General features: G+C 40.5%; 1 protein-coding gene across 6 annotated transcripts in view; it reads right to left on the bottom strand.

Moving 5' to 3' along the window:
- Window positions 1-27,133, bottom strand: part of BMPER (BMP binding endothelial regulator) — a 153,116-nt gene that overhangs the window by 98,810 nt on the left and 27,173 nt on the right. For 4 of the 6 annotated variants that reach the window (XM_032988841.2, XM_032988842.2, XM_042806440.1 and 1 more), the window contains 4 exons: window positions 26,686-26,785; window positions 14,628-14,710; window positions 13,023-13,113; window positions 12,147-12,229 (listed from right to left, as the gene is read on the bottom strand). In XM_032988841.2, the coding sequence (XP_032844732.1) occupies window positions 12,147-12,229; window positions 13,023-13,113; window positions 14,628-14,710; window positions 26,686-26,785 (357 nt within the window). Of the gene's footprint in view, window positions 1-12,146; window positions 12,230-13,022; window positions 13,114-14,627; window positions 14,711-14,986; window positions 15,049-18,720; window positions 18,773-26,685; window positions 26,786-27,133 lie in introns of those variants that run through there. The other 2 variants (XM_042806439.1, XM_042806438.1) reach the window with 2 other exon arrangements.

Below are 27,133 nucleotides of genomic sequence, written 5' to 3'. Positions count from 1 at the left end.
TTATGCAAGATGTTACTGTAAAGCTGGCCACTATTCACTCTTGAGTATCAAAACAATAAGTTACAAATGCAGGACCCAATCTATCCCCGAGTTAACACCGGTGAAGTGAACCTAATTAAACCAGGAAATCATGGGTCATACAGGGTTACATGAAAAACAGCTTTGTTTTTCAAAATTTAGAGATAGCACATAGCAATCTCCAAAGACAGCAGTCTGCTGTTTTGACAGCACTCCAGCAATAGGTGATAAAATTATGCAGTGGACATAATTACTTTCTCGTTTTTATACCACCCAACCTAGCTCCCGGATTCCATTTTTACGAACAAAGTTATCTCAATTTTATCACAGAAAACCACATTCATTTTAATATTTGTAACCTTTTAAGTTCAGCATTGTTTAATTCAGATAAAAGGAGGAGACATCGAGTCTAAATGAAATCGGGTTTAAAAGGGCTAGAACAAACTTCTTCCCTAGGGCCAAGGTTTCAAAGCCAGTGCTGTTAAGACTTTCTCACTGGAGTACAAGGTAGTGGTATTCACAACTGTCTTATTTGAGGCCACTTAGATTTTTGGAACCAAAAGCCAAAACGAAGAGCACAGTCATCATCATCTACCATGTTTGAAAATTTCCATCCTGTTTCTCTTCACTGCTTTCCTTTCTGCAGTGAAATGTTGAAACTCTGAGCCCTCAAAAAAAAAAAAAAATTCTATCAACAGACTGGAGAGAAACATCTTGATTGTATTTCATAGGGCTGACACGTCCTCATTCTGGTGTTCTGGCTGTTGAAGACAAATTGTCACACTCCTACACATTTTCAACGTATTGATTCTGATTTATTAAACCAGTAATTTTGCAATCTATTATAAAAGACTAGATTTTACCCAAATTATTGTTCAGCACTGGAAAAATGGGGAAATGGAGCTTAATACTTTCAATATTATACACTACTCAGAGATTGTGTGCTCAAATAAATTTTAATTAATAATATTATGTTGCTATTTGTTCTGTAGTTGAACCACAAATATGCTTGTTGGCATTCTAGAGATGAATATTTCAGGCTCTTCTGACTGGGCATGTGTGGTATGTAACATTTTATTTTAGTTTTCCTTCCGTGGGCAAGTGTCATCCCTAGGAGAAAGTCTTCCATCTGATAAAAGTTGATATGAATTTCAAATGAGATTTTAGAAATTATTTTTGTGATACTGACTTAAAGCTCTTACTCCCAGTATGACTGGTTTGCTTTGCCTGCAAGAGCACAAATACTGTCTAAATCCTGTACACCAGAAATTATTCTTTCCTTGCCTTTCCTTTCATCTGCCCACTTCCAGGACACATCTCTTGCATGCTCCCCCACTTTAATAAACAGAAGTATTTAGAAAAAGAGAGAGTTCAAAATGAAGGAGAGATGAAGGAATTTTTGGAGACCTGAAAGCTGCAGAATTTTATCTCTGTACCATCTGGATACCCCTGGGTTTTCATGGGCAAGCTGGCACCTTTCCTTGCTGTAGCAGTTCCAGGGTCCGGGTGAGTCTGAGCCCTGCTTGCTCCCCTTCGAGCACCGTGTGCTTTACACATTGTTTTGCAACCACTACATGATGAAGGAAAAAATTATTCCCTAAGCATGACTTGGCTCCCCTCCGCTAAGCCTTGTCACATCCTGAGAAAGGAACATCCTCTCTGTTTGAAACCCATTGCCCTACATGAAAAATCAGACAGGAATCTGAAATTTATTATAATCAGAATATACCAGGCTACTCACTAAAGTCTGAAGAGCAGTATCAGGGAACAAGCAAGCAAAATCCAAGTCTACTTTGGGAACTTTGCCACCTTCTCTTTCCGTAAGTTTGAAGAAAGTCTGAGATAAAGGATTTCCCAGAGACTGACAACAATGAGAGACAGACGGATAAGATATTTAGAAATAGAAATACCGGCACTCATTATGAAAACTGCAAAAAGTACTTTTGGTCATTAGATGTATTAATAGCATCCTTATTAACCTCTTATGTGACTTAGAGAAACAGTACAAAAACAGTCTCAGCGGAACAGCAGCAAACGTGATACACAGGTTGGTGATATTTCTGTTGATGTACAAGCATATTTCTGTTCCCTCCATCCCCCTCAGCCCTCAAACCAGTCTGTAACTTACTCCTCGTTTTATATAATTGCTTGCTGTTACCTCTGCTGCACTGAATAGTCAGGAAGCGAGAATGTGTCCTCCAAACAACATAAATGCTAAAGCTTCAAGCGATGCCCATTTGAACACAGTGTAAAACCCCACAGCCCATACTTCAGGAGACAGAGCTATTATTGCTGACCATGAGGAATGTAACAATACCACAGGGAAAGAAAATGCCTCCCTGGCTTGGTTACTACCAGGTGTCAACTTTTATGGGCCCTATTCCCATCTAGCTACTTTATAAAATGCTGTGTTAGAATCAGGTTCACAGTCAAGAATACAAAGTCATAGTAGCAGATGCTGCGCAAGTACTATGATAAGAGTTTTAACATGTGCATGTCAACTGCAAAGAGCAGTGGACAGTAGAAGATACAATAAACATCGGGTTTTTCCCTCCCTGCATGGTCCGAGACATGTACATACCCATACTTTCTTAAGTGCAGCACTAATAAACCTAGATGGGGGAGGAATGGTAATTGCAGGAACCTTGGGGAATTAAAAAAACTGACCTCAAAAGACAGAGAGCGGGGCAGTTCAGCTGGTTGCTGAAAGAATAAATAGTGCAACAGCAACTGAGATTGCTAGGAGGAATTGCTATTCAGCTGCATCCAGGAGAAGGAAAGTTATGCTGGAACTAGGAGAGGGGGCAGAGAACAGACTGAGCACTGAAAAGCACTAAATCCTTAGGCTTCTTGGGATTAATTATTTTTCACATACATTGTCTCATTTTAAAATTTTTATTCAGTATGTTGAATATCTGCATGCAAGGCAGAGGATGGTCAAAGGAACAGGACTATCCTTGTCATTATGCTTTCAGAGCTGAGGCCCCCTCTGTTTTTCCCTTTTAAGAAAGATACTATTGGCAAGGGCACATCAGCTTCTATCCCACTCTCAGAATACTCCTGGTGCTGTGTTCTGGAAAAAGAAAAGAAAAAAGGGAAAAGAAACCACACAAAGCATGCAAGCTACTCAAATCCTTCTGGGCTCAAACTCCTCAAACATCAGATCTGAACCTGCTGGAAATCTGGACTTTGCACTTTCAATTGCATTGGCTCTGACACCCAAGTAGGGGTGATAAAGGAATTTCCATTTCAATGATTTTAACACAGAATATTGAGTAATGCCACTAAACTCCGGTTAAAAAAAAAAAAAAAAAAAAAAAACACCAAAAACAAAAAAAAAACCAAACCAAAAAAAAAAAAAAACAAAAACAAAAAAAAAACCCTCCACACATCTGCTTTCTGTAGAAAATCTCAATGCTTCATTACAAAGCTTCTGGCAGAGAGCTGAAAACTTCTTGGGTTTTCAATGAAGCTTGGAATTGTCAAGTTTAATGGTGTTCTAGTCATGTCTGGGACAGAAGTTTAGGTACAGTGGGAGTGCAACTTCCTGGAAGAAAGTTAAGACATCCAGGCAATTTCCATCACTAGAGTTAGAAAGCATTTTTAAGGACTTGCCTTTCATATTCAGGAACCTAGAGGGGAAGCTGGAGGCTTATGTCCCACTGCTGACCCTAACCCCAAGTTGCCTGCAAGGATTTCTGCGTCTTTCATTCAGATTGATGTACCCACAACAGAGTGCCAAAGATGTTATGATAGTTTGGCTCCTAGTCAAATTTTATTTCTGACAGGTTAAAGGTAGAATAAGTAAATCACTGTCATGTCTCAAAGCACTTTTTTTTTCCCTTTTCTGTTTCCCATGTCTATTTTGACAGCCAGAGAATTATTCTGCCTATCCTGCTCTCAGCCTAAGAGGATGAGTTGTATAAAAAAGTTACAGCCTGTCACAATCCTGAAAATAATTTCCTGGGTATCATTTTCCTCCTCTTGACTATCCAATGTGTCTCTCATCATTAAATAAGGCAACAAAAGTAATAAACATGTTCATTAACATTTAAAAAGCTGATAGAATCCAAGGAGCTTCGACTAGCCTTTCTATATGACTGGTTTCTTGTAAGAAAAGTTAATTTATCACATACCCCCGCTGGAGAATAGTTTATCAGGCAGGGTTGGAAACTTGCTCCCTTATCAACACAAAATTCTTCCAGGGCAGAAAACAAAACCAATGCTGTAAGATGCAGTGGAAAGAGCAAGGAGAATTTAGGCAGACTCACAGCAAGTCAAGATGGAATTTGGCAATCACATTAGAGCTCAACAGCAATTCAGACTTAATGATCCCAAGTTTCACTTTATGTCTTCTACGAAAGACATTAAATATGAACAAAGTCAACAGCTACAGCACAATTAACTAAAAAAATACAGTACCCAAAGTGATACAGAGGTCAGACTGGAGAGAGAGGGGGGAAAAACAAAACCTAAAGCCCCATATGTAACAATGTATTGTCTCCAATTTTTTTTTTTTTCCTTGCTTTTGAAAATTGGAGAGAGGAAAACAAGTAGGTGTTACGCAGTTAATTAAGCTCTCTTGTGTAAATTCATTTAGCAGGATTGTGCATACTAAAACATCTTGTCTCAGGACACAGAGACCTGTGTGCAAGTTTAAAATCGTTAACTATTGTTATCCGATAACAACCCCAAACCTGTGACATCCAAGTTTATTTAAACTGAAAGGGCAACAAACATGAAAGCCAGGCACTCCTACTTTTCTCAGCCTTTCCTTCATTGTAACACCGGCCAGAAGGGTCTTGGACTCTCCATAAAAATGTTTGGCAAACAAAGGCCCTGTTAATTGACAAGCTATTGCTTTTACTGCTTCCTACCACAACTTGTGAGAATCTTTTAGACCCAAATCAATTCTGCACACAAGCGTTCCCACGGGATGCCACACGCATTCCCATTTGAAGCCACTTACAAGAAGTGCTACAGCCATCTCACATAAAACCTTTGTCTTCGCTCGGTACTTCTGAAACCACGTGCAACCCTTTCATCCCCTGCTGGCCAGCAGGTTCTCTTTTTGTTTGTTTGTTTGCTTACTTTAACCATGTTCTTTGTTTTCTGCCATCTTACCACTTTGTTTTCCCTCCAGGATAGTTCCTTGCCTTTGCAAGGAGTGAGTTACAGCAGAGATGTTTGCAGTCTTCATTGCAACCCAGTGCCAGTAAAAAATAGTCCCCTCATCAGAGGCTGACTGTTAACAGCTCTGCTTTATTGTTAAAGCTCTGTGTACTTAATTCTTCTTTGTCAATAAGAACAATCAATCTCAGCCTGTTAATTAGGAAAACTTTAACAAGACAGGGGTCAGACAGCTGACAACATAAGCACTGTTCCTTTGCTCCCAAGAACAGCAACCTACATTTGAGGTGTAAGCCTTTATTATCACCATTTAAAAGTGGTCAACCTGCATGATTTTTTTCTTTATATGCTTTAGGAGTGCAAAATCCACCCTGCTCTGTGCATTCATTTTTTTTAATTGATAAGAAGTCCTGGACACTTTTTCTCTGTACTGAAAGAGGTTGCTCATGCAATGCACAGTTAGGGAGGGTGTTGTTAATCAGCATTTACTTAGGCTCTTCAGGTACCCAGGAAGTTTTAAGTCTTTTATGGCTTCTAGTATCGCTTAATTCATTGAAGATCCAAGATGGTATTGTGATAATTAAACTGGAAAAACAGTCTCTGTCTAAACAAGAGCCTTATAAAGGCACAACTCCTTCCTCCAATTCCTCAGTGTTTCCACCTTCCTTTTCCAGCAGGAAAAATTCCCTGCATAAATCTGCCAGATCACACTTTTCTCTTTCTTCACATTCTTCTTGCACACTCTCTTCTCTTGGGGACAGGAATACATGTCCTTATATAAAGCACAACAGGCAGTCATCTTTGGTGGCCATAGATGCCATCTCAGAAGTAATAACAACTGGGTAGTGCTACCTATGTGAAATGATGGAGAAGAAGGAAGAACAGCTGGAGGTAGACCTCTCTGACTACACAGCCAGAGGAGCATGGACCATACTGAAACACGGAAGGTAAATTTGAACTGAATCCTGGAGGGGTGATCAAATCTCTGAGGAGGGAAAGAATATGAGAAAGATGCTGCATGTTCTGGGCCCACTATCCTTAAAGGGTCATCTAGATCTTCAGGAAGCTGCTCAGTACCTCCAAACTGGGCACAGTCTCTCACTGCACAGAAAGACTCCTCTGATCCTCACCAAAATTAAAAGTATGATGAAGGGTTTCTGCAGCCTGAGCTGGGAATACACTTGGATTAGGTGAGCTAGGAAGCTCTGCAGGTAATAGAGATGTAAGACAAAATTCACATATCCACAGAGGGATGAAATGAAACCTTGCCACAGAAAGATGCTTTCTAAAGTCTGAGATTTGAAGTTCTTATGGATACAGATCATTTACACTGAATAATTACACTGAATTATGCCCACTTGCATTCCTATTCCAGAGTTTACTTGTGTTTCAGAAAAACTGTGATTGATTTTATTTTTAAATTTACTGCATGACTTTCATTAACATTATTTTTTAACTTTTTCTCAAAGGCACATATTTTGAGAAATTTTTTGCATTTTTTGAGAGAAATCAAAAGAAAGATTAAAAATGGCCATGTGTGTCAATGAGAGAAAAGAAAAAACCTCACATTGTTTTCTAACCAGTTTTTTTTTTAAAACCTCACATTGTTTTCTAACCAATAATTTTTTTAAATGTCCAAACTGGTTTTGGTTTTGTTTCTTTTTTTTTTAACTTTGGTATTTCCAAAATTAAAGGAATTTAATATTTCAGACATGACACATGTAGCGTACAAACCCCACAGAAGTGGGTAAACTTTTTGAACTCTGAAGAAAGTTAGATAAAATAAATAGCAGGACACTGTCTGTATGTCTATGCTGCATTATTTTTCTTGCTGAAGTTCAGCACCTACCAGGTCCTTGCTCCTCAACCCCTACCTGCACAGCCATACTTCTTCACCTACCTATAAGTTTGGATTTTTATTAGGCTAGTCAGAAAACCAAATTTTCTAGCCTTACAAAAAATCTTCAGACAAACTTATGGGCAGTTCCCAGAGAGACACAGTGAGCACCCCTCCATATCCCATTTCTGAAGGCTTACTGCTCTCCATTTGCATCCACCCATAAGCCAACCACTTCTACTTATGTCACTAACTTTGAGAAAGTGAACACTCCTCCTACCAAAAGCCCAACTCTTTGCTTTTTCACCCCTGACTACAACTCTTTGTCTTCACTTCTTAGCACCCGAAACTGGGACAGACAGTGTCTGCTGGAGTTTGGAGATGAATTAAAGCAGCTGGAGTACATGGAAATTTGGGAAGATCAACATTTGGCACTGCACTGAGAATGGAAAATTGAATTTGAACATAGCTTCTGCTACCAGCCTTCACTGAGGATACATTTAGTTGCGTGTTCCCCCAAGTTTCCCAGTAGACAGGAGTACCTCCCCCATAGTCCGCTGTGGTGGGACCATATTTCAGCAGCTCCCAATATCTGTTAAAGCCAAGCCTTTAAAGCAGTATCAGGGTGCTTTATCACCCAGCTGACTGCAGGGGTGGGATCCATCTCCGCTATCTTCAGCAATCTCAGAGGCCAGGGAGCCGGGTAGGCTCCCCCTGTAGTTAGTGGGGGAAGATAGGCATCTGCAGAGAGTAATCCATCCCACCTCTCTCTCTTTCCATTAACTGAAGAGGAGCCCAGATAAGTAGTTCAGACCAGACACATTACTTCTGAATGGCTGGGGCTAGACAAGATGAATTCCACCCTCAGTGTCCAAAACACTAACATATGTAGTTTCTCATAACTTATCACAGTTGCAGTGCCTGTTACTCATTGATTTAGAAACAGATTTTCTTGGTGTGATTTCCTTTTCTTTGTGCAAAACTTTCATTATGCAGTTTTTGCACCCTAGCACTCAGGAACATAAGTGACAGGACATTTCCTGCACAGACCCACAAGTACACCTGCAGACCAGGAGCTCTGTGCGTCTTGAGTGCCTCTGAGCATGCCAGAGCAGCCGTGTAAAAGCCCCCAGTGATGCAAAGGAGACCGAGCAGAGGCTGCTTTTAAATTCAACTCTTGAAGGGCCCCATGTCCCCTTGCTCTGCTTCCAGCCATTCAGGTTTCACTTGCTTTGAATCGTTTTGGAAGAGCAGCTAAGAGACCAGCTTTGCTTTTGTGAAATGATGCTGCTTGGAGACCAAACACGCATGACCACCCTGCTGACGGTCATCCCCATGACGTGCCTCCCTGCAGGACAGACCGACAGCGCGACCCTTCCCGCTCCTGGCCCTCGGCCACCTCAGCAATGCCATAATCCAGCCTCCAACTGTTTCCCGAGCGGGTCTGCTCCCCATCTCCCCGCGGGGGTGTGGAGGAAGACAGGTCCTGGGCTGCGGCGTCTCCATAGTGCTGCGCGCTCTCAGCATGGTGGTACCTCGTACCGCCGCATGCCTCGCATGCCGAAACGTGCAGTGCCCATGGTCTGGGTAACAGTGGTGTGAGTCAAAAGGGGCTAGTTATGAGTTTGGATACTGCCATTTAAAGATAAGCTTCTCCATGGTTACCACTCTCACGCAAGGTCACTTTCCTGCCAAACCTCCTCTCCTCCCTCCCTGGCTCGCGCTCCTTCCCCCTCCGCTATTTTTTTTTTCCAAACATGCTACATCAAAAGAGAAAATGAAAACATTTAAGATAATAACAGTCTGACTATTTTAATGCAGGCTGTAGGAAAGGAAACATGTAAGCCAAGTGCTCTCACTGTGCAAGCAGAAACACACTCTCAACCTCATAAAAGTAGTATCTGAGAAATAACACTTGATTAAAGCAGCCAGTCCTTCATTTAAGTAGGTGCTTATGGTAGGGAAAATATCCAAGGTTTCTCTAGAACAGGCCGCTGGCCTATCACGAAAAGCAGGAACAGGCCAGACGGATGAATTATTGCGAGACAGCTGGGTTTCAGCCGGGGTGAGAGGAGATCCCTATTATCCCGTCCACCTTTCTTACACAAATGCCTCTCCCCAGAGAAACCGAGTCATTAAAAGCCAGCTCATTCGCTCCTGACAGGCAATATGCATTGAGTGAGAGGTGATACATTTTCATTTTCACCAAGAAATCTTAGTCGCCCCAAGGAGCGGCTCGCTTAGGAGAGCAGTAATGGAATACAGGGCCTTTCATCTCCGCCTCACCGCCGCAAGCGCGGCCTGGCTCAGTAGCAACCCAAAAGTTATTAGCTAATGGGTTGTTTCGGTGATCATGAAATGAGTTTGGTGGGTTTGGTCCGGATTTCAGTAGACAGTAACTAGAACCACAAGTGGTGTTAAACAGACACCATATTAATGAGTTGCACGCATGGTGGGTAAGGACTGAGTGAATCACCCATGCATAGCCATGACATTGCTTTCCCTACCCTTCAAGGCCACAGAGCGCAAGGGAAGCCCTGCAATTGGCCAGCCTCCACCAAGACGGGGATCCCTAACTCCTAAGATCCCCGTTTTGTCCTCATTTGCACAAGCAATGAATGTTAAAAACAACAAAAAACCATCTTCTCAACCATTTCACATCCTTTAGGAGCTCAGTAGAAGCTAGTTGGCACTGCTGATAACACCACAAACTTGAACTATCAAAGAGCATTCCAAAGACTGGGTCCCACAGTCCAGGTCTGCTGATGTGTGCTGACTTTTGAGTGCGTCATTTTGCAATGGTGAAATTTATTTTTTGTAAGTAATTCCTCATTTTAATACCTTTTGTGAGTGTGGGACAACCCTACATCTCTCTAGGATTCTTCCTGTTCAACGCATGCTGCAGTCCCAGCCTGAGTACCCCGAGACAGTGATGGCCTGTGGAGTCCAGAATAATCCACCATTAGAAGAGCTTGCTCCCAAGTAAAATGCAGAATTTACCCTGAAGTGAGTGGCTTGAATCCTTACATCACCCCCACAAAATACCTTGGCAATAATTTGTGCCACGTCCTCTGCCACGTTTCCACAAAATGCTCACTAAATAGTTACAGTCTGAAACCTTAGAAGAAATCTCATTTGGGGTTAGGAGCTACCTTTCATCTGCTAAAGCCTGCACATCACACACAAGCCTGTTCCCATCACATAGCATGACTAGATAGGTATCTTTAAATAAGACATCCACCAACTGCTTAGATAAGAGATTCACTGGGGACCCATTCCCAAAAGGGAATGGATGTGAAAGAGGCAGAAAACCACTATCACAGACCTGAGGATGCCCCCATTATTTGCTTCAAATTTACATTACATAGGAATTAGCAGGGGCCCAAATTCTGAAGGAAATGGGCAGGAGGGTATAAAAAGGCATTGCAGAGAGAGAGAAGGGAGGTCAGGTGTGGCTTACACACAGATGGCATTTCTTTTGCTGTCAGTAAGATTCAGAATTAGAGATGGACATTTTATACAGATGTCATTAACATCCAAAACCGTCATACTGTCTATCTCAGAAGGGATCACTAGGCCTCTTGCTTGAGGCTTTAAATGTCTTACTATCAGTAGCTGATGCATTTCCTTCTCTAAGATATTTGAGAGTGGTAATTGTCAAGGAAAGACCCTCAGGTCTGACCCTGTATTCCTATATTCCTTTATGATGCTCTCCCCTATATTCCTATATTTCTTTATATTGCTCTCCCCAGATATCTCCCACCTCAGATGCTCTTCTCAGCACAGTTGCTTTTGTTTTTTAGGGAACAAAAGAAAGTTGATCAAGGAGATACTGGCACACTAACAATTGGGCAATAGGCAATATCTGCACAGTACTTACAAAAGAGCAAAGCACAGCCTGAAAAGACTCAAGCGTGTCTCCACAGACTTCTCCACTATTCAGACCTGCCTTCCCCTGAGGAACATGACTAAGGAAAGCTGGAGCATAAGGCTACTGCTTTACAGCTGAAGTGAGAGGGCGACCCACTGAGCAGAGAGGGTGCTAGCAATGTTCCTCAGCCTGGGCCAGGGCACATTCTGCAGAGCAGGAGCCCGAGGTGTATATAACTGTGACGTGTGATGGCATATATTCATTATTACAGGATTAAAAGTTTAAAAAAAAAAAAAAAAAAAATGACCTGAGCAACCTAATTCTCCACAGGATCAGTGATGATTTAGTCTAAATTAATTTTGCAGATTACCAGGACTTTTTTTTTTCCCACAAAACAGTCCAAGTTCTCTGCAGCAGCTTCATTAAATGTGTGTGTGTGTGTCTATGTATAAATACCTATTAATTTTTGAATTATATTCTCCTCTCCTCCATTTTATTTTATTTACACATTGCAGGAGAGCTGTGTCTGGTACTGACACAACTCTTGGCATTCTACTGAAATGTAAAGTTCCCTGGCCTTGTGTTTTCTGCTGATAGCCAGAACATCGATTGCAACAAAAGCAGTGATTTGAACTCTGCATTTTACTGGTCTCACGGATCATACCAATGAAGTCAAAGTTATCTGACTCAACCCATACAGCATTATCTTTTAACTTAATGGAAGTGAAAGAGAAGCCTGTGCTCATTACCCAAAGGATGCAATTATTACTTCCTCTCTATACTGTTGGTAGTCAAGGATAAAATCCAGGATATGACCTTTTCATTAAGTGTCAAGCCTAAATCCACCTGGGACAGCCTAAGGAGGCTACCCTCATACTTTCACTCAGTAATTCAGAGCAAAGGCCCTTGCCACATACAGCTGAAAGGAATCCTTGCAAAAGATTTGTTAAGGAAACATCTAATAAATGTTGATCGATAGATGAAATCCAAGCAGCTGTCTGTCTCCTGCATGATCCCATCACAAAAAAAGCATCACGAACTTAACATTTCGAGCCTCTCCCTAATATCCTGCTCTATCTGTGTATAGTGTAAGGTCACAAAAATGATGACAAAGTCAGAATGTGAGTGAAATACTGTATTAGTTCAGTAAAATCTTCAATAGAAGCCTGAACACAAGAAGAATGCATAATAGTGTTGAATTCCTTATATTTTTTTGCTTTGTTATGGCAATAACAACATGCCTTTTGAAGTTCATACAGGGAGATACAATGCCAAAAGGCAAATACTTACAATACAAGAGCATTTGGTACATTTATTTCCTTCAGGCCTAAATTCTTCTCCTTCATTGTAAAGTCTCCCTTCAAATATACAACCTGGAAAACAGCATTTGAATAAGTTTAGCTCAGGATAGCACTGTGTCTTTTCTCTATAATACACTCCACCATAGGAAAATATGAAAAGTATATCATACCATCCTCTCTGATGCAAATCAGAAGCCTTTAAAAAAGATTTGAGAACCCCCAAATATCTTTTAGGGGAAAGAAAGCATCCTTCTACAGCAGATAAATTTGCCTCAGTGAAGTCGAGGCAAAGTTGGGTCTTCCATTAAAAGTGGCTTTGAAACATTTTTCTAAACTGTTTGCTTTTTACTACTCATTCGTACTCCCGCAGTTTACATTAGATATTGGCAGAAATTATAACTAATTGGAATATAATAAACCCATTATATCACAACTGGAGCAGTGCTTACCTACAAAACCTCTGTTAAAATCAAATTAGCCTACAAAACCATGTTAATTTGCTACTGTGCTTCACAAAGGCAACCCATTCTCTTCAAAAAGTGAGTCTCCATTTTAGGATTACTCTTATACTTCCCCTCCTAACAAAATCCCAGTCATCAGCCAGGCAAACACAGCTGACAGACCTTCTGAAAAATGGCGTAAGTACATCTGTGGATATTGCCACAGGCTGTGCAGCCCCTAGTCTGTATGTCCTCTACTAAAAAATATTAAGCATGCTCTTCTTGTGTCTTTTAGTGTATTGCAAGCCACTGACCCACATTTTAGTAACTTGTCAAGAATAAGGGAGGCAATCTCCCAGGTAATGACAGCTATCATTAAAAATACAGTTGCACATGTAAAACAGCATCTTCCCATGAAATCTCACCTGGACACACAGGACAGCACATTCCCATGAGTTTGGAAGGGTTTTTGCAATGAACAACACATTGTACCTCTGACTCAACTATCACTCCTTCCTGAAAAAGAAGCAGATCAGACATGTTCATTGTTAGCACTGTGGTTGCTTTAACAAGCAAAAATCCACAATTACTAGTGGTACAATTAAAGCCTGGCACATGCTGCAGAGAACTGGATTTTAAAACCTCTTTTCTTTCTGTTCCTGCTGCCTGGTATCAGGATTCAGGTTAATCCACAGTCAAAAGATCCACTTGAGTCTCCCTGACTCCAGACACAGGATTTGCCTTAAAATGCATCAGGTAAGAAACCAAGCACCTTCTTAGGAAAAGGAATCCTGCTTTATCAGGAATCCTTAGCCTCAGTAATCTGCCATGCAGCTCTGGTGAAAACAGTCCAGACACAAGGCATTCTCGTCCCTCTCCCCTTGGAGGAAAAAAGTCTTAGAAAGCAGATAAAAGCATCTCATTCTGTAGAGGGGAGACGCTTATCTTTGATGCTTTGCCTGATAAGTATTAGTAAATTAACATTTCCTGTACTACTTCTTCAAGAAGTCAAGAGTCCTGAACAAATCTGGGTGTGAGGATCTGCGCACAAAAAGCTGCTACTTTTTTTTGCCACTTTGCAGTTGGAGGCAAGGGAAACCTGTTTTTTAAATGTGTGGATCTAGGGTAAAAAGGATCACCTACTTTTGCATTTAGACACTGAAACAGTCAATAAAGAATTGCTCATTTCATGTAGCTAGTAGGGATAAGAGTATCTAAATCCAAACTGTATCTTTTCATTAAGTGCATGGATACAGAATACTGCTGCTCCAACTTCATTCTTCTCAATGTACTTGTCTTTAAAAATGTGGGTGGGTTTCACAGAGCAGAAGTATCACAGAAAAAAAAATATCTTGAAACTCTGTTCTCATGCTTGTAGAAGCTTTCCATACTCATTCATCTCTCATCCTTCCAACAGTTGCAATTCTTAGTAGCTGCCTGAACATTATTATTAAAACTGATCAAATTGTCAACAAAAACAGCATAACTATTCACATACAGAAGCTAGAATTCCCTACATAATTACTTGGTTTGTGCCTGAAAATGGACAATCTTTCAAACATTATGGTTGCAGTTAGGCAAAATACCAAAAATACCATTGAGTTAACAGCCCAGGAAAATATTTGGTTGTGGGTTTCTCTTAAGGAACATCTCAGGTAAAACACATGGACACGTATGCACAAAAGTATCCAATTACTAAAATAATATATTGTATCTCACAAAAGGCTTAGCATGCTGAAAAAAAGAGGACTTATTTCAAGGCCAAGACAGCAGGACATGGCACTGCTACATGCCTCTCCTTCAGCAATGTTTGGGTGTCACAGTACTCAAGTCATATAAAAGCTATCCTTCTGAATGTTTGGTTATAGCTGGCCACATCTGAGTGGATTTAAACTACTTTAAATGCAAAGTCCATGCAGTGCTTTGGGTATAAAATAGTTCAGGTTATTTGGATTGGATAAAAAAAAAGGCTCAGGATTTCACAGAAAAAGCTCACACCTCAATTAGCACAACGCTGATGACATCCTTACCTGGCACTGGTATGTAACACAGGGGTTGCTAGGAAGGTGCCATTTCATAGAGCTGTTGTACGTATTTCCTCCAAAACTGCAATCTAGAGGAGGAGATGGAAGCATGTCAGTTCAGCTGAAGGCAATGATCTCATGCAAGGCTGATGATGAGGATCACAGAGCAGCATCCTAAATGAGACCCATCCTTTCCCCTGGGTTAACAGAAGAGGTAGAGCTGAGAGCTGGGACTGACAAGAAGGATCATGTCCTGGGAAGGCCAGCAGCCCCACTGCCCTGGACATCTGCTCCCGATGCACAGCTGGCCAAACTCCTTACTAACTATGACTGTTCAAGGCAAACCAAAATTAGTAACAAGTTACCTAAAAATGGATGTCGGTGTTTATTCTGCAGTCCATTCAGGAGCTGCTCAGCCACTCATGCACTGGAGGGGGGAGATGGAGAAGAGAGAGTAAGAGAAGAGCTGGAAACGTTCATCATCCAGCCTGGCCATGCTATCCTCCTCCATTAACCAAAACCCCTGGGAGAGCTCTTCAGCCAGCACAGCTCAGCATGGATGAACTGACATTGGCAGAGCTACCCTTCCTTTATACCTTTTCACTTTCATGACAGAAGGGACCAACAACCACATTAACTAAAAGCTATCAAGCTCTTCTGTGTGGGTGGTGAATCTCTGAGTGGGGATATTTTGGAGTCTCACAGGGTTTGGCTTTATATGTCTTTGTGTGCTATACGACAACTTTGTTAACAGAAAATAGGTTGGTTTGCCTATGTGCAGGATCAGCACACATTTTTTGTGCAAAATGAAATTTCACTGAACTGTTTGGAAAAAAAAAAAAAAAAAAAAAAAAAACAGAAAAAAAAAAAAACACCCAAACATTAATTTTCACATTTCTTATTACATGTTCCTACTAGTTTCTCTTCCCACTCTTTCGCTGTTTTCTGTTATTTTGCAAAAAAAGAAAAGCAAAAAGGAACACAAAGAAAATAATAAAATAACTCACCAGAAAAGCAAAATTTAAAAAGACATATTAAGTGGAAATAAAATATTTGTTTTAAAAGAGTTGGTTTACTAATGCAAAACTGTTTCAATTAAAAATTAATTATTTGGAGAGCTAAAGTGTTTTTGAAAAAAAAAACTTTAGAAGAAACACATACCCCATTTTCTGCAGGAAAAATGCCCATTTTCCATTTGGTGCTCTAAGGGTTTTTTCCTAGTCTATTTTATTCAAAATGAGCTTGATCAAAGAGCTCGTGAAACCAACAGGAGTCTTGCCAGAGATTTTGAAACACATACATATACATAGAGTCACCAAGCACAAACTACAATCAGTCAAATGATGCCCACGGCACCGTTCTGTTTCCACACCCTATCTCAGCAACTACTCTAAGTCATTCTTTGCTGTGTAGGGTGAGCTGTCCTGAATTGCTTTGGGTTACGTTTTACACCCTTCTGAAAATAAAGGCAAGTTATCAGGCCTACACCAGTAAATCTTTGAGACCACTGTATAAGAAATCTTGAGGGTCACAACTCTGAACTGCTGAGGAACCTAACATCCTCACAAAATCATTTTGAATTAAACACAAAATTTAAAGGAAACCTGATACATAAACATCATTTACAAATGTATTAACTGCTTCCAGTAAAGATCTTAACAACAGAAGACTTGTACTTCAGGATTTGCAGTATTCATAAATATTCCCAGGTCAAATACAGAGCAAATACAGGAGAAATTTGCAGATGCTATGGCTATTTCACTTACCTAAGCTGAAACAGGTATGTTTATGAAAGCGTTGAACAGTAGTCTAAGAGTTGGCTGTGATAAAGTAGTCTTTGACAGACAGTAAAAGGTACAAAATATACATCTGAATCTCACATTTTTTTTTTAAGTAGCAAAGACCCTATGAAGTGATTTTTGAATAATAAAATGTTCAGATTCTCAGCATGTTAAATACAGTACTGTGTGAGCTCTCATACACGCAGGCCAACATGTCAAGTGAGGAGCGTGAAGCCCTGTGCTCCTCTTACACATTTTGAAGTCCTGTTCTGAAAAACACTGAGCTAGTCTTGTAGTACAGTCTCACTGCTCACTGCAAACCCTGATGAATAGCAGAGCCTGTTCAACGTGTTTTAGCATCCTCAAGTTGCAGAAGCCCAGGCCATACTGGTCCCAGTCCGAGCAAGAGTTTACACGTGTGATAGACAGTCAAGATGGGAACAAGCTGTGTTGTTAAATATCTGCGTGCATGTTTTACCAGATGGGTCTGGTATCTTCAGCACTGTGCAGAATCAAGTGCCAGGTTGGAAACTAGCAACTGCAAAATACCTTGCATATTTGCTCACCAATTATGTTCTTTAATTTAAAATGTTCCCTCTGTAAGAAACCTAATGACCCTGGGCTAATCTGCTTGTACAGATGTGCATATTAAACTGAAATTTTCAGTTCAAGGATTAGTCTGGTTGAGAAAGCATGAAGGTGGTGCATCTATGCAGTCACCAGTGCTCTCATTTGAAGTGCATATCCAAGCCATGCTAGAAAATCCCCTGCCCTGCAGCACCAGCCATCGCCCCTGTGGAAAGCAGCAAGGGGGGAGCCGTACTCCACCTACCCGCAAGCCATTTCTGTCACTGATACCCGGTGCTGCCAGTGCTGGGGGACACCACGCCAGAAGTAACCATGCAGGGAGAGCTTGCAGGCAGCAAAAGGGAAATTCAGAAATGGAGAGTGCGATGGAAAAGTCTGCAGAAGCATTAGAGATACTAAGATTGCTCTCGAGCTTTGGCAGAGGCCAGCAGGTTGAATAAGGGAGACAGAGCAGCATCATGCAAGCACCAACGCAGGGCACAGTGGGACCTGGATTCAGCAGATGCTCAGTTGAGGGTAACAGCAGGAAGGAAGGGGAGAGTTACCTATAACATAAGCAGGCTCGGTGAGAGCTGGGGGGAAGGCTGAATGTCAGGTAAACTGAAGAGAGGGCATGAAAGGAAGTGCTTTACAATCTCTGGGTGAGATTTTAACCTGTCTCTGACAAGAAGTGTGCCCTGACACTCTGCCCTTTTAACGCCCCAGAGCTACACCTACCACTCTTCAAAAGAAAAAGAAACAAAGCCCACATACCACCTAGTTTTTCTGAACTTCACTTTCAATGTACAGATATCTCAGCTGACACCTGCAAACATATACCCAGACTTTCCTAGTCCACCTACTCATAGCATGGAAGTTTATGAGCCTCACCTAAATTCAGCTGAGTGAAACCTGCCTCACTCCATATGCCAACTCATTCGAGCCATTCTAGCTCAGCCATGGTTAAAGGTCCACCATATTTGGCTTGGAAAATAGCTGTCACTGAATAGTTCATGTCCAAAGGCATCAGCAAAGTCCCTGATGCCAATTTCTACAGAGTATGGCAGAACATACTTCAACCTCCTAAAAGCTGCTTTAATTCCCTTCGGAAATATTATTACATTAACTTACTGTCTCCATCCACCATTTGGAAGGGAGAGCAGAAGAAAAGAATAAATCAAGAAAGATCAGAGCTTAGCACAATCACTTAAAGGCCATCCACTTAGTTCTGTCTGAATACATATTTAAAACAAAACTTTAAAAGAAAGGACTACAAAGAAGGTTTTTGAAAGGGGAACCCTAAAAGACTGAGAATGTTCTAAGGAGTACAGTATCTAAGTCATCTAAATACAATCTAAGTAACAGATTTGAGATTAATAGGTAAATCTGATGCTGTGACATATACCCCATAAGGAAAACCTTTAGGATTCCACACACAGAAGGAAGCTAAATATCAGTGGTCTATATCAATTTTAATGGAGCTAAAGGTGATTCATATCAGTCAAGGAGTGTGTCCTAATTTTTTAGTCCTTCCTGCTTCTTTCTTTAAGAATAGCCAGTGTTTTATTAATGTAAAATATTAACTTTCAGTTAGTTGTAGGTTTTGTTCCTATTACCTACTTCAACCCAAATAGTTCAGATAAGTCCTGGACAAACATGCGAGCTAAAAGTTGCTTATCTGAATCAAACCAAACCACTGAATACTTTGAAGTCATTCAATTGCTGTATATGCAGTGGAAACTTCTAATTACCTTCTAGAGTCACCTCATAAAAGCAAAATGATCCTCTAGATTTGAGTCATTCCTGCACAAAAAAAAAAAATTACGATAAAATAGTTAAATCACTTCTAATTCACTAATTTAGCTACTTTGTTTCAATGTTGAAAATGCCTTACATGAGCACCCTAGTTTTAAACATAATAAACCAACCTTTGGATGATTTAATTTGAAAGAGAGCAATTTAACTCCAAAACAAGCAACCTCACACAGAATTGGACCAGAATAACCAATGAGGTAAAATTAGAGCAGATTTTGTTATTGGCAAGTGGACAAGTTGACAATCAGGAAGCCATTTGTCTTTCCAAATGCAGTAACATTGTTAAATGACCCCTTTTTTTCTTCCCCAGACATCCTAGCACTGAGCAATATCATGAAGATAGGGAAATTGACTGTAAGAGACAGTTTAGCAGTGCTAAAGCTCAACTAGTGTCCTCAGGACCTCATTAAAAACGAGCCTTTATTACTCAATTTGACATTGCCTAATAAGATTCCAGAAGAGATTTTTGCTTATTTTAGACTAATGAGAATTTTATAGACAAGTCATTTCCTTATTCTCCCAAGAGAAAGTGATAGATTGATGCACAATAGACTGGCTCCCTATCCCTCATTTCTTCAGCATCTTTCTTCTCCTATTAAGTATTTTTCTTGCTTTCCCTCCACTTTCTATTTAAAAATGTAACCTCTCTATTGGCATGGAAAATAAACATTAGGAAAAAGAAAACAGCCAGAAGACATGTTTTATTTAGTGTTTGATAAATTATTCCTCAGGGAGGTATCCAGGCATGCTAACACTAAATACCAGTTCTAGCCAAAATAAAACCAAAAATGCCCCCCCCAAAAAAAACAACCAATAACTTCCACATTCTGCAGTATTTCCCTGGCATGAAATCTCTTGGCCAAAATAAGAGGACAGTGAATCACACACACACCTATTATAAAATATATTTTCATATGTCTTAGTGATGGTAAAGCCATTGACAGCTCCTAGAAAATTAAACTTCCTATTCAGTAACCCTGGTCTTCATTTGTCAACACAAAAGCATGAAAATATATACAAAATCTCCCATGCTTATTAAGTCTAACTCTAAACAGTGAAAATCCAACTTTTTCCTCTGTAACTGAGTACAGTCAAACCTATTTGCAGCCGAGCCATCGCAATTACAATACCCAAGGGATGCGAGGTGCAGGGGCCATATAAAGGGCACACAACGCAGCAGAGTAAAGCGGCCATGGGGGTGAGCTGTGCCAGGACTGCACAGTTCACAGACATGTGATTCAAAGCAGCTCATATTCCCTGAGCAAATAGCAGCAGAGACAAAGACATCAACTCCTCCCAGTGCTGTTTTTGCCCCTGTTGTGGTTTGAGTCTACTCAGCAGCTAAACGCCACACAGCCGCTCACCCACCCTCCCCCCACTTGGGAATGGGGAAGGAATCGGAGGGGCAAAGGGAGACTCGTGGGTTGAGATAAAAACAGTTTAATAACAATAACAGAACAATACGCTGGCAGCAGTACCAGCAGGTAATGTACCATACAGCTGCTCACCACCCGCCGACCGCCTGCTCCCAGCCAGCAATCCCAAACACAGAGCCCCCACAGCCACACTCCCACAAGTGGCAGCCTCTCCCAGCCCTCTCCTGCCTTTATATGGTGAGCATAATGTCACATGACATGGAATATCAGCCAATCGGGGCCCAGCCCTCCAGCTGTGCTCCCCCCACCCCCGCACACGGGTGAGGGCACTGGGACCTGGGGAGCCCCTGGGGTCTCAGGGTGCTGCAGCACTCCTCCAGCTACTAAAACCAACAGGAACTCTAGTCCAGCCCGAACCAGGACAGCCCCCTGCACCCCACTGGAACTGAACTTCACCTTCCCACATATATATACAGGGGGAAAATGGTTGTTCTGCAGGGTCCATAAGAACCTCGTGATCCAAAATGTCATATAGTTAGAGCTGCCACTGAATCTTGAGCTGATAGTCAATGCACTTGCCAAGCCTGGCAGCTGGAGAACTGTGACCTCTCATGGTTACGAGGAGTGTCATGAATGGTGTTGCTTCGTGACACAACTACTTGCCATTTATACCCAATTTCCCCACACCGGCAAAATCATTCATGATCAGTACAGCTTATAGCTTCAAAGTTAAACAGTAAAAGAAATTCTTATTCCAGTATTAAGTGTCCTAAGATGTTTATCATGTTGTTCCAGAGAAATGTTCCACGTGAACGTTGTGTGAAGCCTCCACCCTGGTCTTTGCTGCACTGAACACAATGTCCACACACAAGGTACAAGTGCATGCACATATCACCACTGAGGTCTCATGCTATTTTCTAATACAAGTGTCCTGAACAACATTTCTGTGATATAAAAGTCTGTGTAACTGATGTTTGACTGCAGAAGCATTTATGACAAGATAGTTCATTAAAAGCTTCTTACAAAAATGGAAAATTATATTAACCAAGGTAATAAGAAAATCTGAAATTTGAGGCACTGCTGAACACAATAGTATACACCATATATTCAAGGGATATGAAATGTATGTGCTAAGACCTTTGTAAGAAGAGTTAACTCAAAGGAAGGATGGAGAGTTAGAAAACTTTTCTTAGGCATAAGCAGACATAATCAAAGCTGGCACTGTGATGATACTGGATGATAATGTCCTTAGTGACTACGTGTCACGGCTTCAAAATCCCTGCCTTTACTTGAACCACAAAGCTACAATCCAAATAAACATTGGAACTGTACCACCAGCCTCAAGAAACAAGCCCCTTGGTGCAGAGCTGGAGCACATTACCAAGAGACTGAGAGGCAGTGAGAAAGGCCAAGGGAAAAGTTAAGACTTGATTATGTCCCCAGACCATCTCTTTCCATAACCAGTCTCTGACAGATGCCAGGACTAGATTATTCAGATGAAAGTGAAAAAGATTTTGGTAGAAAAATATATAATTATCTTCCCAGCCCATCCCCCTCCATCCATGTATTAGATTGCACCCCTGTCTCTGAAAGCTTGCCTTAGAGCACATGAGGATGGGCTGCAAATTATAGTGCTTCATCAGAACCCCATGCAAAGGTCCCCCTGGTCACTCTTACAGCAGGGCACTACACTGGTATCAGGTATCTCATACTAGGGGTGTCCACAGGTGGACAAAGTGCCAAATTACGTATGGCTCCTGCAGGGCATGAGTAGAGTAGCCAGAACACTGATAAACTCATGACCTCCCTCTAACTTCCGTTGCAAGCCAGCCCTAATAGTTGAAGTTGGCTGCAATCCTCAACCATAATACTTGATATCCTTTCCAAGAAATGCACAATTAACTACAACAGGTTTGGATATTCAATATTCAGGGGAGCCAGCACTGCTGCTGCCCGGGCTGTGATTCCATTCTCTGGTAGACTCTAGATCAACGGAGCATAGCATGTGAACCTCTAAGATCATTAATTAATTTAAAAAAAAATACAGAACAAAAAAACCCCACAGTAACTATCAAAAGTTAACAAGGGCAGAAAAAGCAAAATTGCACATGGGAAGTAGAGGAAACTTCACAAGAAACCTTATCTATTGTAACAAATACCCACCAATTTTGTCTTTGCACACCCATAGAAGACTCAGATTCTTAGGATAAAAGAGAGTAGAACATGATGCACAATTTCAGAAATGCAAACTTGAGGCAGCCCTGAGCCAGTAATACCACTTCTTCAGAGAGTAAGTAACTTATTATTAGAAATGTAGAGAGCTCTATATCCAAGTGACAGGCCTCCATCCAACTAAATAAGAAAATGCTGCCAAATCTATTTCTATAATCTCAATGATCTCCTACGTTTTCATTAAGCATATTAAATAAAATGAGGGATGAAAAGTGGCCTATTTATCCTATGCTAAAGTAATAAGAGGGCTTAATTTCTTAATATTTTCAAAATTAATAGTATGCTAGAGATATATAGTATGCTTTACAAACTACAGTAAGTGTCTGTCAGAAGAATAATCTCACTGAAAATTTTCACTATTGTACATAGTTATTTGCATTCTCCTTTCAGCAGGGAGCCATAATCGCAGGCCCACATTTCTCTGTTCCAGACCTTGCACAAACACAGAGCAAAAGAGAGCCCTGCCCCACTGACTTTGCTATCCGAGGTCCTTTGGGCCTAAAGTCGAGAACAGCGTTAAAACACATCACTAGTCTGGAGGATTAAAATCTTAAGTAAAGCCAAATCTTTTAATATGTTAGGGATAATATGTTGTTTCCACCGCAGTGAATTTTCTGATTGCAAAAGCTATACTTGCTGCTGTTTCTTACTTTTTTGTTAATTAAGAAAAATGAAAAAAAGTGCTAGAAATTACCTAAGTAGCATATAAATACCCAAGCGGAAGCAAGGTCATTAGCAGGAAAAATTCTCTACCAACAATTCAGTTTCTCCTGTATGCAGAGCTCTAAACAGAGGAGTTCAGCTGGATGCACTGTTGCAGACATACAGTAATTCTTCGTTTCAGACAATTTGTTTGCTATCAGAGATACTGGGCCTACATACCCAGTCCTCATGCACTCCTCGTAATAGAATAAAATATCCTGTCAGCAATGTCATAAATGACTAATGAGTGGTGATTTCCTTCCTACACAAGCCAGTTCTGGAAACATATCCTTTGGTCTTGATATTATCCTCCTGATGTTGTACTCAAATGACAGCAGCCATTCATTCATTCATTCATTCATTCATCCATTCATTCATTCATTCCTTCACAAGGTAAGAAGACGTGAAGCTACCAAAGAAAGCTGGCACAGAGAGCCTGTAAGGCCTGATTAAGCTTTTCTAGGCTTTGGGAATGAAGCCAAGAAAAAAGACATCGGGTTCTGATGTCTTTTCCTTCGTAACATTTTGTTCACATTTAGAAGAAATGCAACCAGTAAAAAAAAAAAAAAAAAACAAAAACAACAAAAAAAAAAACCTGTTTCCCTTTTCCTGCTTGCATTCCCTATGGGCACTCTGGCAGCTTGACAAAATAGTAACTGAGAACAAGTGTTGCAGGGCCAAGTCCCGGCTGCAGCTGAGCTCCGCGCGAGGAGCACTGGGGAGCTGCTGGGACACCAAAGGGAGCAGCCAGGCTGGCATTAGCACCCTCGATTCCCCAAATACTCCCCATGGGACACTCCTTTTGGATTTTGCACAGAACAAAGCAGGAGCTTCAGCAGCATTCAGAGCAGCAGGAGAGCAAGCAGCGTCCCCGAGGGTAGAAGTGGCTCCATGAGCCTCTTCTGTGGCACCAGAACAACCAGGGGACAATGCATTGTGTCAGAACTGCTGTAGTTATACTGGTGCATATTTTGCTTTACCTTTCAGAAAGAGCAGAAAAACTTACTCAGAAACTTCACATTTACTTTGAAAATTAAGCCCTCAAAAGCCTTTTGAAAAAAAAATCCTGAAATATAAAGCTGTTCTTGCATCTTAAGCACATAGGAACTGCCGTCTTAAATCAGACCAAATGTTCTTCTAGCCAAGTGCCTTCTCTCTTATAGCAGCCAATAATGGACACCTGGAGAAAAGTAAAAAATACAGGGCAAGCTCCATAGTTCTACTCTAGTTTCCAGAGGGGCGAGAATAAGCAGCCTACCTGGTATTATTCCCTCAGTAGACACACCATGGACTCAAACAGAGGGCTAACAGGACATTTTGGTCTGTACCTTACTCCTTTCCTAATAAACCCAACATTCAGTTTTCCCTTTGGAGAGCTACTGGGCTTTGAGCTGATCCTGCCACTGAAGTTTCTTTTATAACTCAGAGAAACAGTTGTTATTTGGTAATTGTCAACTCAGAGCCCAGTATTATATTTGTAAAGTTAGGACTGTTTTGTCCTGTGTGCACCCATTTATTCCCATCCACATTAACTTCTTTTTCTATTTTGTCATCTGTTGTTCAGTGTCCTGCAAACCTTCTGCAACTCCTTGCAGGCAGCCTTCTTCCTTTACTACCCTAGAGATCAGGTCATCAGCAGCAAACTTTCTGTCCCTCTTCACCCCTTTTCTAGATCATTTCTGAGCATGTTGACAAGTTGAGATCTTTGCAAGCATTTTTGTTATAAAAATAACTGTTCATTGTTACCACCTATTAATTTTGTAGGTGAGAAGAGTTTCTCTAAAAACTCAGGGCTGCTTAGTTTTCTTTAGTAGTTTTTGGTGGGGGATCTTGCTGGATGCCTATTAGTTGGATCTCTATGTCCATATACTTACTGATGCATTCAAAGGACTCTAGCTTCTTTTAGACATAATTCTTCCCCCTTATATCACAATTATCCATGTGCCTCCTAATTCTATTTTTGAATAGTTTCTACTAATTTTCCCATCAGAGATGTCAGGCATACCAATCTGCAGATGCCAGGCTCAAGCCTATTAATAATGTTCTGTAGGTACTCACTCCAGTTGAGGATAAACAGAAAATCTTACAAGAAGTCTGAATGAAAATAATATGTTAAAATTATATATTAAAATGATATCTGCATCCTCAACTTTGAAACGTTATTTTGCTTTTAGTGTAGAGTCATTTTGTATGCATGCATGCACATATGCATATGTATGTATATAAAATTTTCAGACCACTGAACAACTACACATCCCATTATGGAAATGAAGAATCAACCTCCAGCCTAATCAAACCAGTGCTTAGGAATCATTTGCTATAAATCTGACACTAAACACAATTTGACAAAAAGAAATAAATTACATTTAATTTATGTAAAAACTGCAACTACAAATTCTTACTGTTTCAGTAATGCTTTTTTTTTTTTTTTTTCCAGTTGAATTCCTTTTCTTTTAAGTGTCAGACTTCTAGACAAATCCTTGAATTGGGACTTACCAAACCTATTCCAAAGTTGCAGCACAGAAGCAAATCATGAGCACAGCAGCTAACACACCTCTGCAACCATCCAGGAAAAACACATATCCATCATATGTCTCTTCTGTCTGAGTTTCAGCGTAATCTGTTCTCCTGCATTTGTATTTCTTTTGGGAAGGCAATAAATGCTTGCATTTCCCAACAATTTATCCTACTCTATCTCCTTCTCAAAACCACTCTATTACCACTGGGGAATTAGACTACAGAGAAAAATAAAGAAAAGTAAAGCTGTCTGAATCCCACATTCTCCACCTCATTGATCGTGTCAGCAGTTCTTCAACAAAATTAGTGTTTTAGAGTATATTACTTACTGCATCAATATAAAAAAATACTAGTTTTGAACTTCATCTACTTGCAGGTTTTTCATATGGATAAGCATGGTAGTTACATGCCATGCATGCTTACAGTTTTCATTTATTAATTTTTAAATATTTGATAATTAACTCATTCTAAAGAGCTTGGATGATACAGTTGATCAATAAATAAATGTATAATGTCCAGATTGTTGCCCATTCTGGCTTTAAGAAAAATGTCCATGATATTATTATGTGATTCAGGAAACATTTAGTAAAATTAATAGAAATTGGTTGATTTGTTTCTAGTATGATGAGAATTAAAAATAGTCATGGATAATTACTCTGCTGTCTATTACTCAGAAGCATTACTCCTATTCTGTCCAACCACACAGAAATCTTAAGGGATTCCTATTGACTGGTGACTACTAGCAGATGGATGTTGACCTAAAATAATTCTGACAAAGTTATAACAGGAGATACCTCTCAAAAGACTGACAAAATACCAATGAAGTACAATAAAGATGCATTTCTAAAGGATTGTTGCTGCACAAGAACTAATAATTACAGGACAAACGTGAATTTATGTGTCTCCACCAGCTCTGTAAACATATTTATTTTAATTATGGTTACTGTGCTTTTCTAGCCTCTGGTGACAGCCAAGTCCCAGCTGAGAAACTGCCAACTTTGTCCTATCTCTAGCAACATAAATGTGAACTGATAACATTTTTAAAAGAGAGAAACAACAAGAAGGGAACCACACCTTTGCAACGTTCACAGCAAGCTCCTCTCTGTTTAATGACGAGAGCACAGTCCTTGGAAAGCATCGGACACTTCTCCCTTTTGCATGTCACTTCCTTGTTCTGGGAAGGAAAAAAAAAAAATAAATAGACAAAAGCTATTGCAAGCAAACTAAACCCATGGCTAACATTTCTTGCAATTCTGAAAATAAAACACGAGGCTAGCAATCTGCTCTTAACCCTTCAGGAGAGATACTTGCGATTCAAAACATCCTTCTCCCCTTGAAGAAATGCAGCAGAAAACAGTCTCTGAATTATCCAGGAGCCCAAGTAAATGGTGTTTAAACTCCCCTTAGACAGTAATTAATGACTGCTACCCATCATGCTACAGAAAATGTGCCCCACTTGAAGAAATCCACTTTACTTAAATGAACAACTAGCTACACGATGCCCTTGTTAAAATATCCTCGA

This window comes from Tyto alba, unplaced genomic scaffold, assembly GCF_018691265.1.
Source record: "Tyto alba isolate M040663 unplaced genomic scaffold, T.alba_DEE_v4.0 Super-Scaffold_46, whole genome shotgun sequence".
NCBI lineage: Eukaryota > Metazoa > Chordata > Aves > Strigiformes > Tytonidae > Tyto > Tyto alba.
The sequence above is the reverse complement of the archived record's forward strand: the minus strand, read 5'-3'. Positions and strand labels throughout refer to the sequence as shown.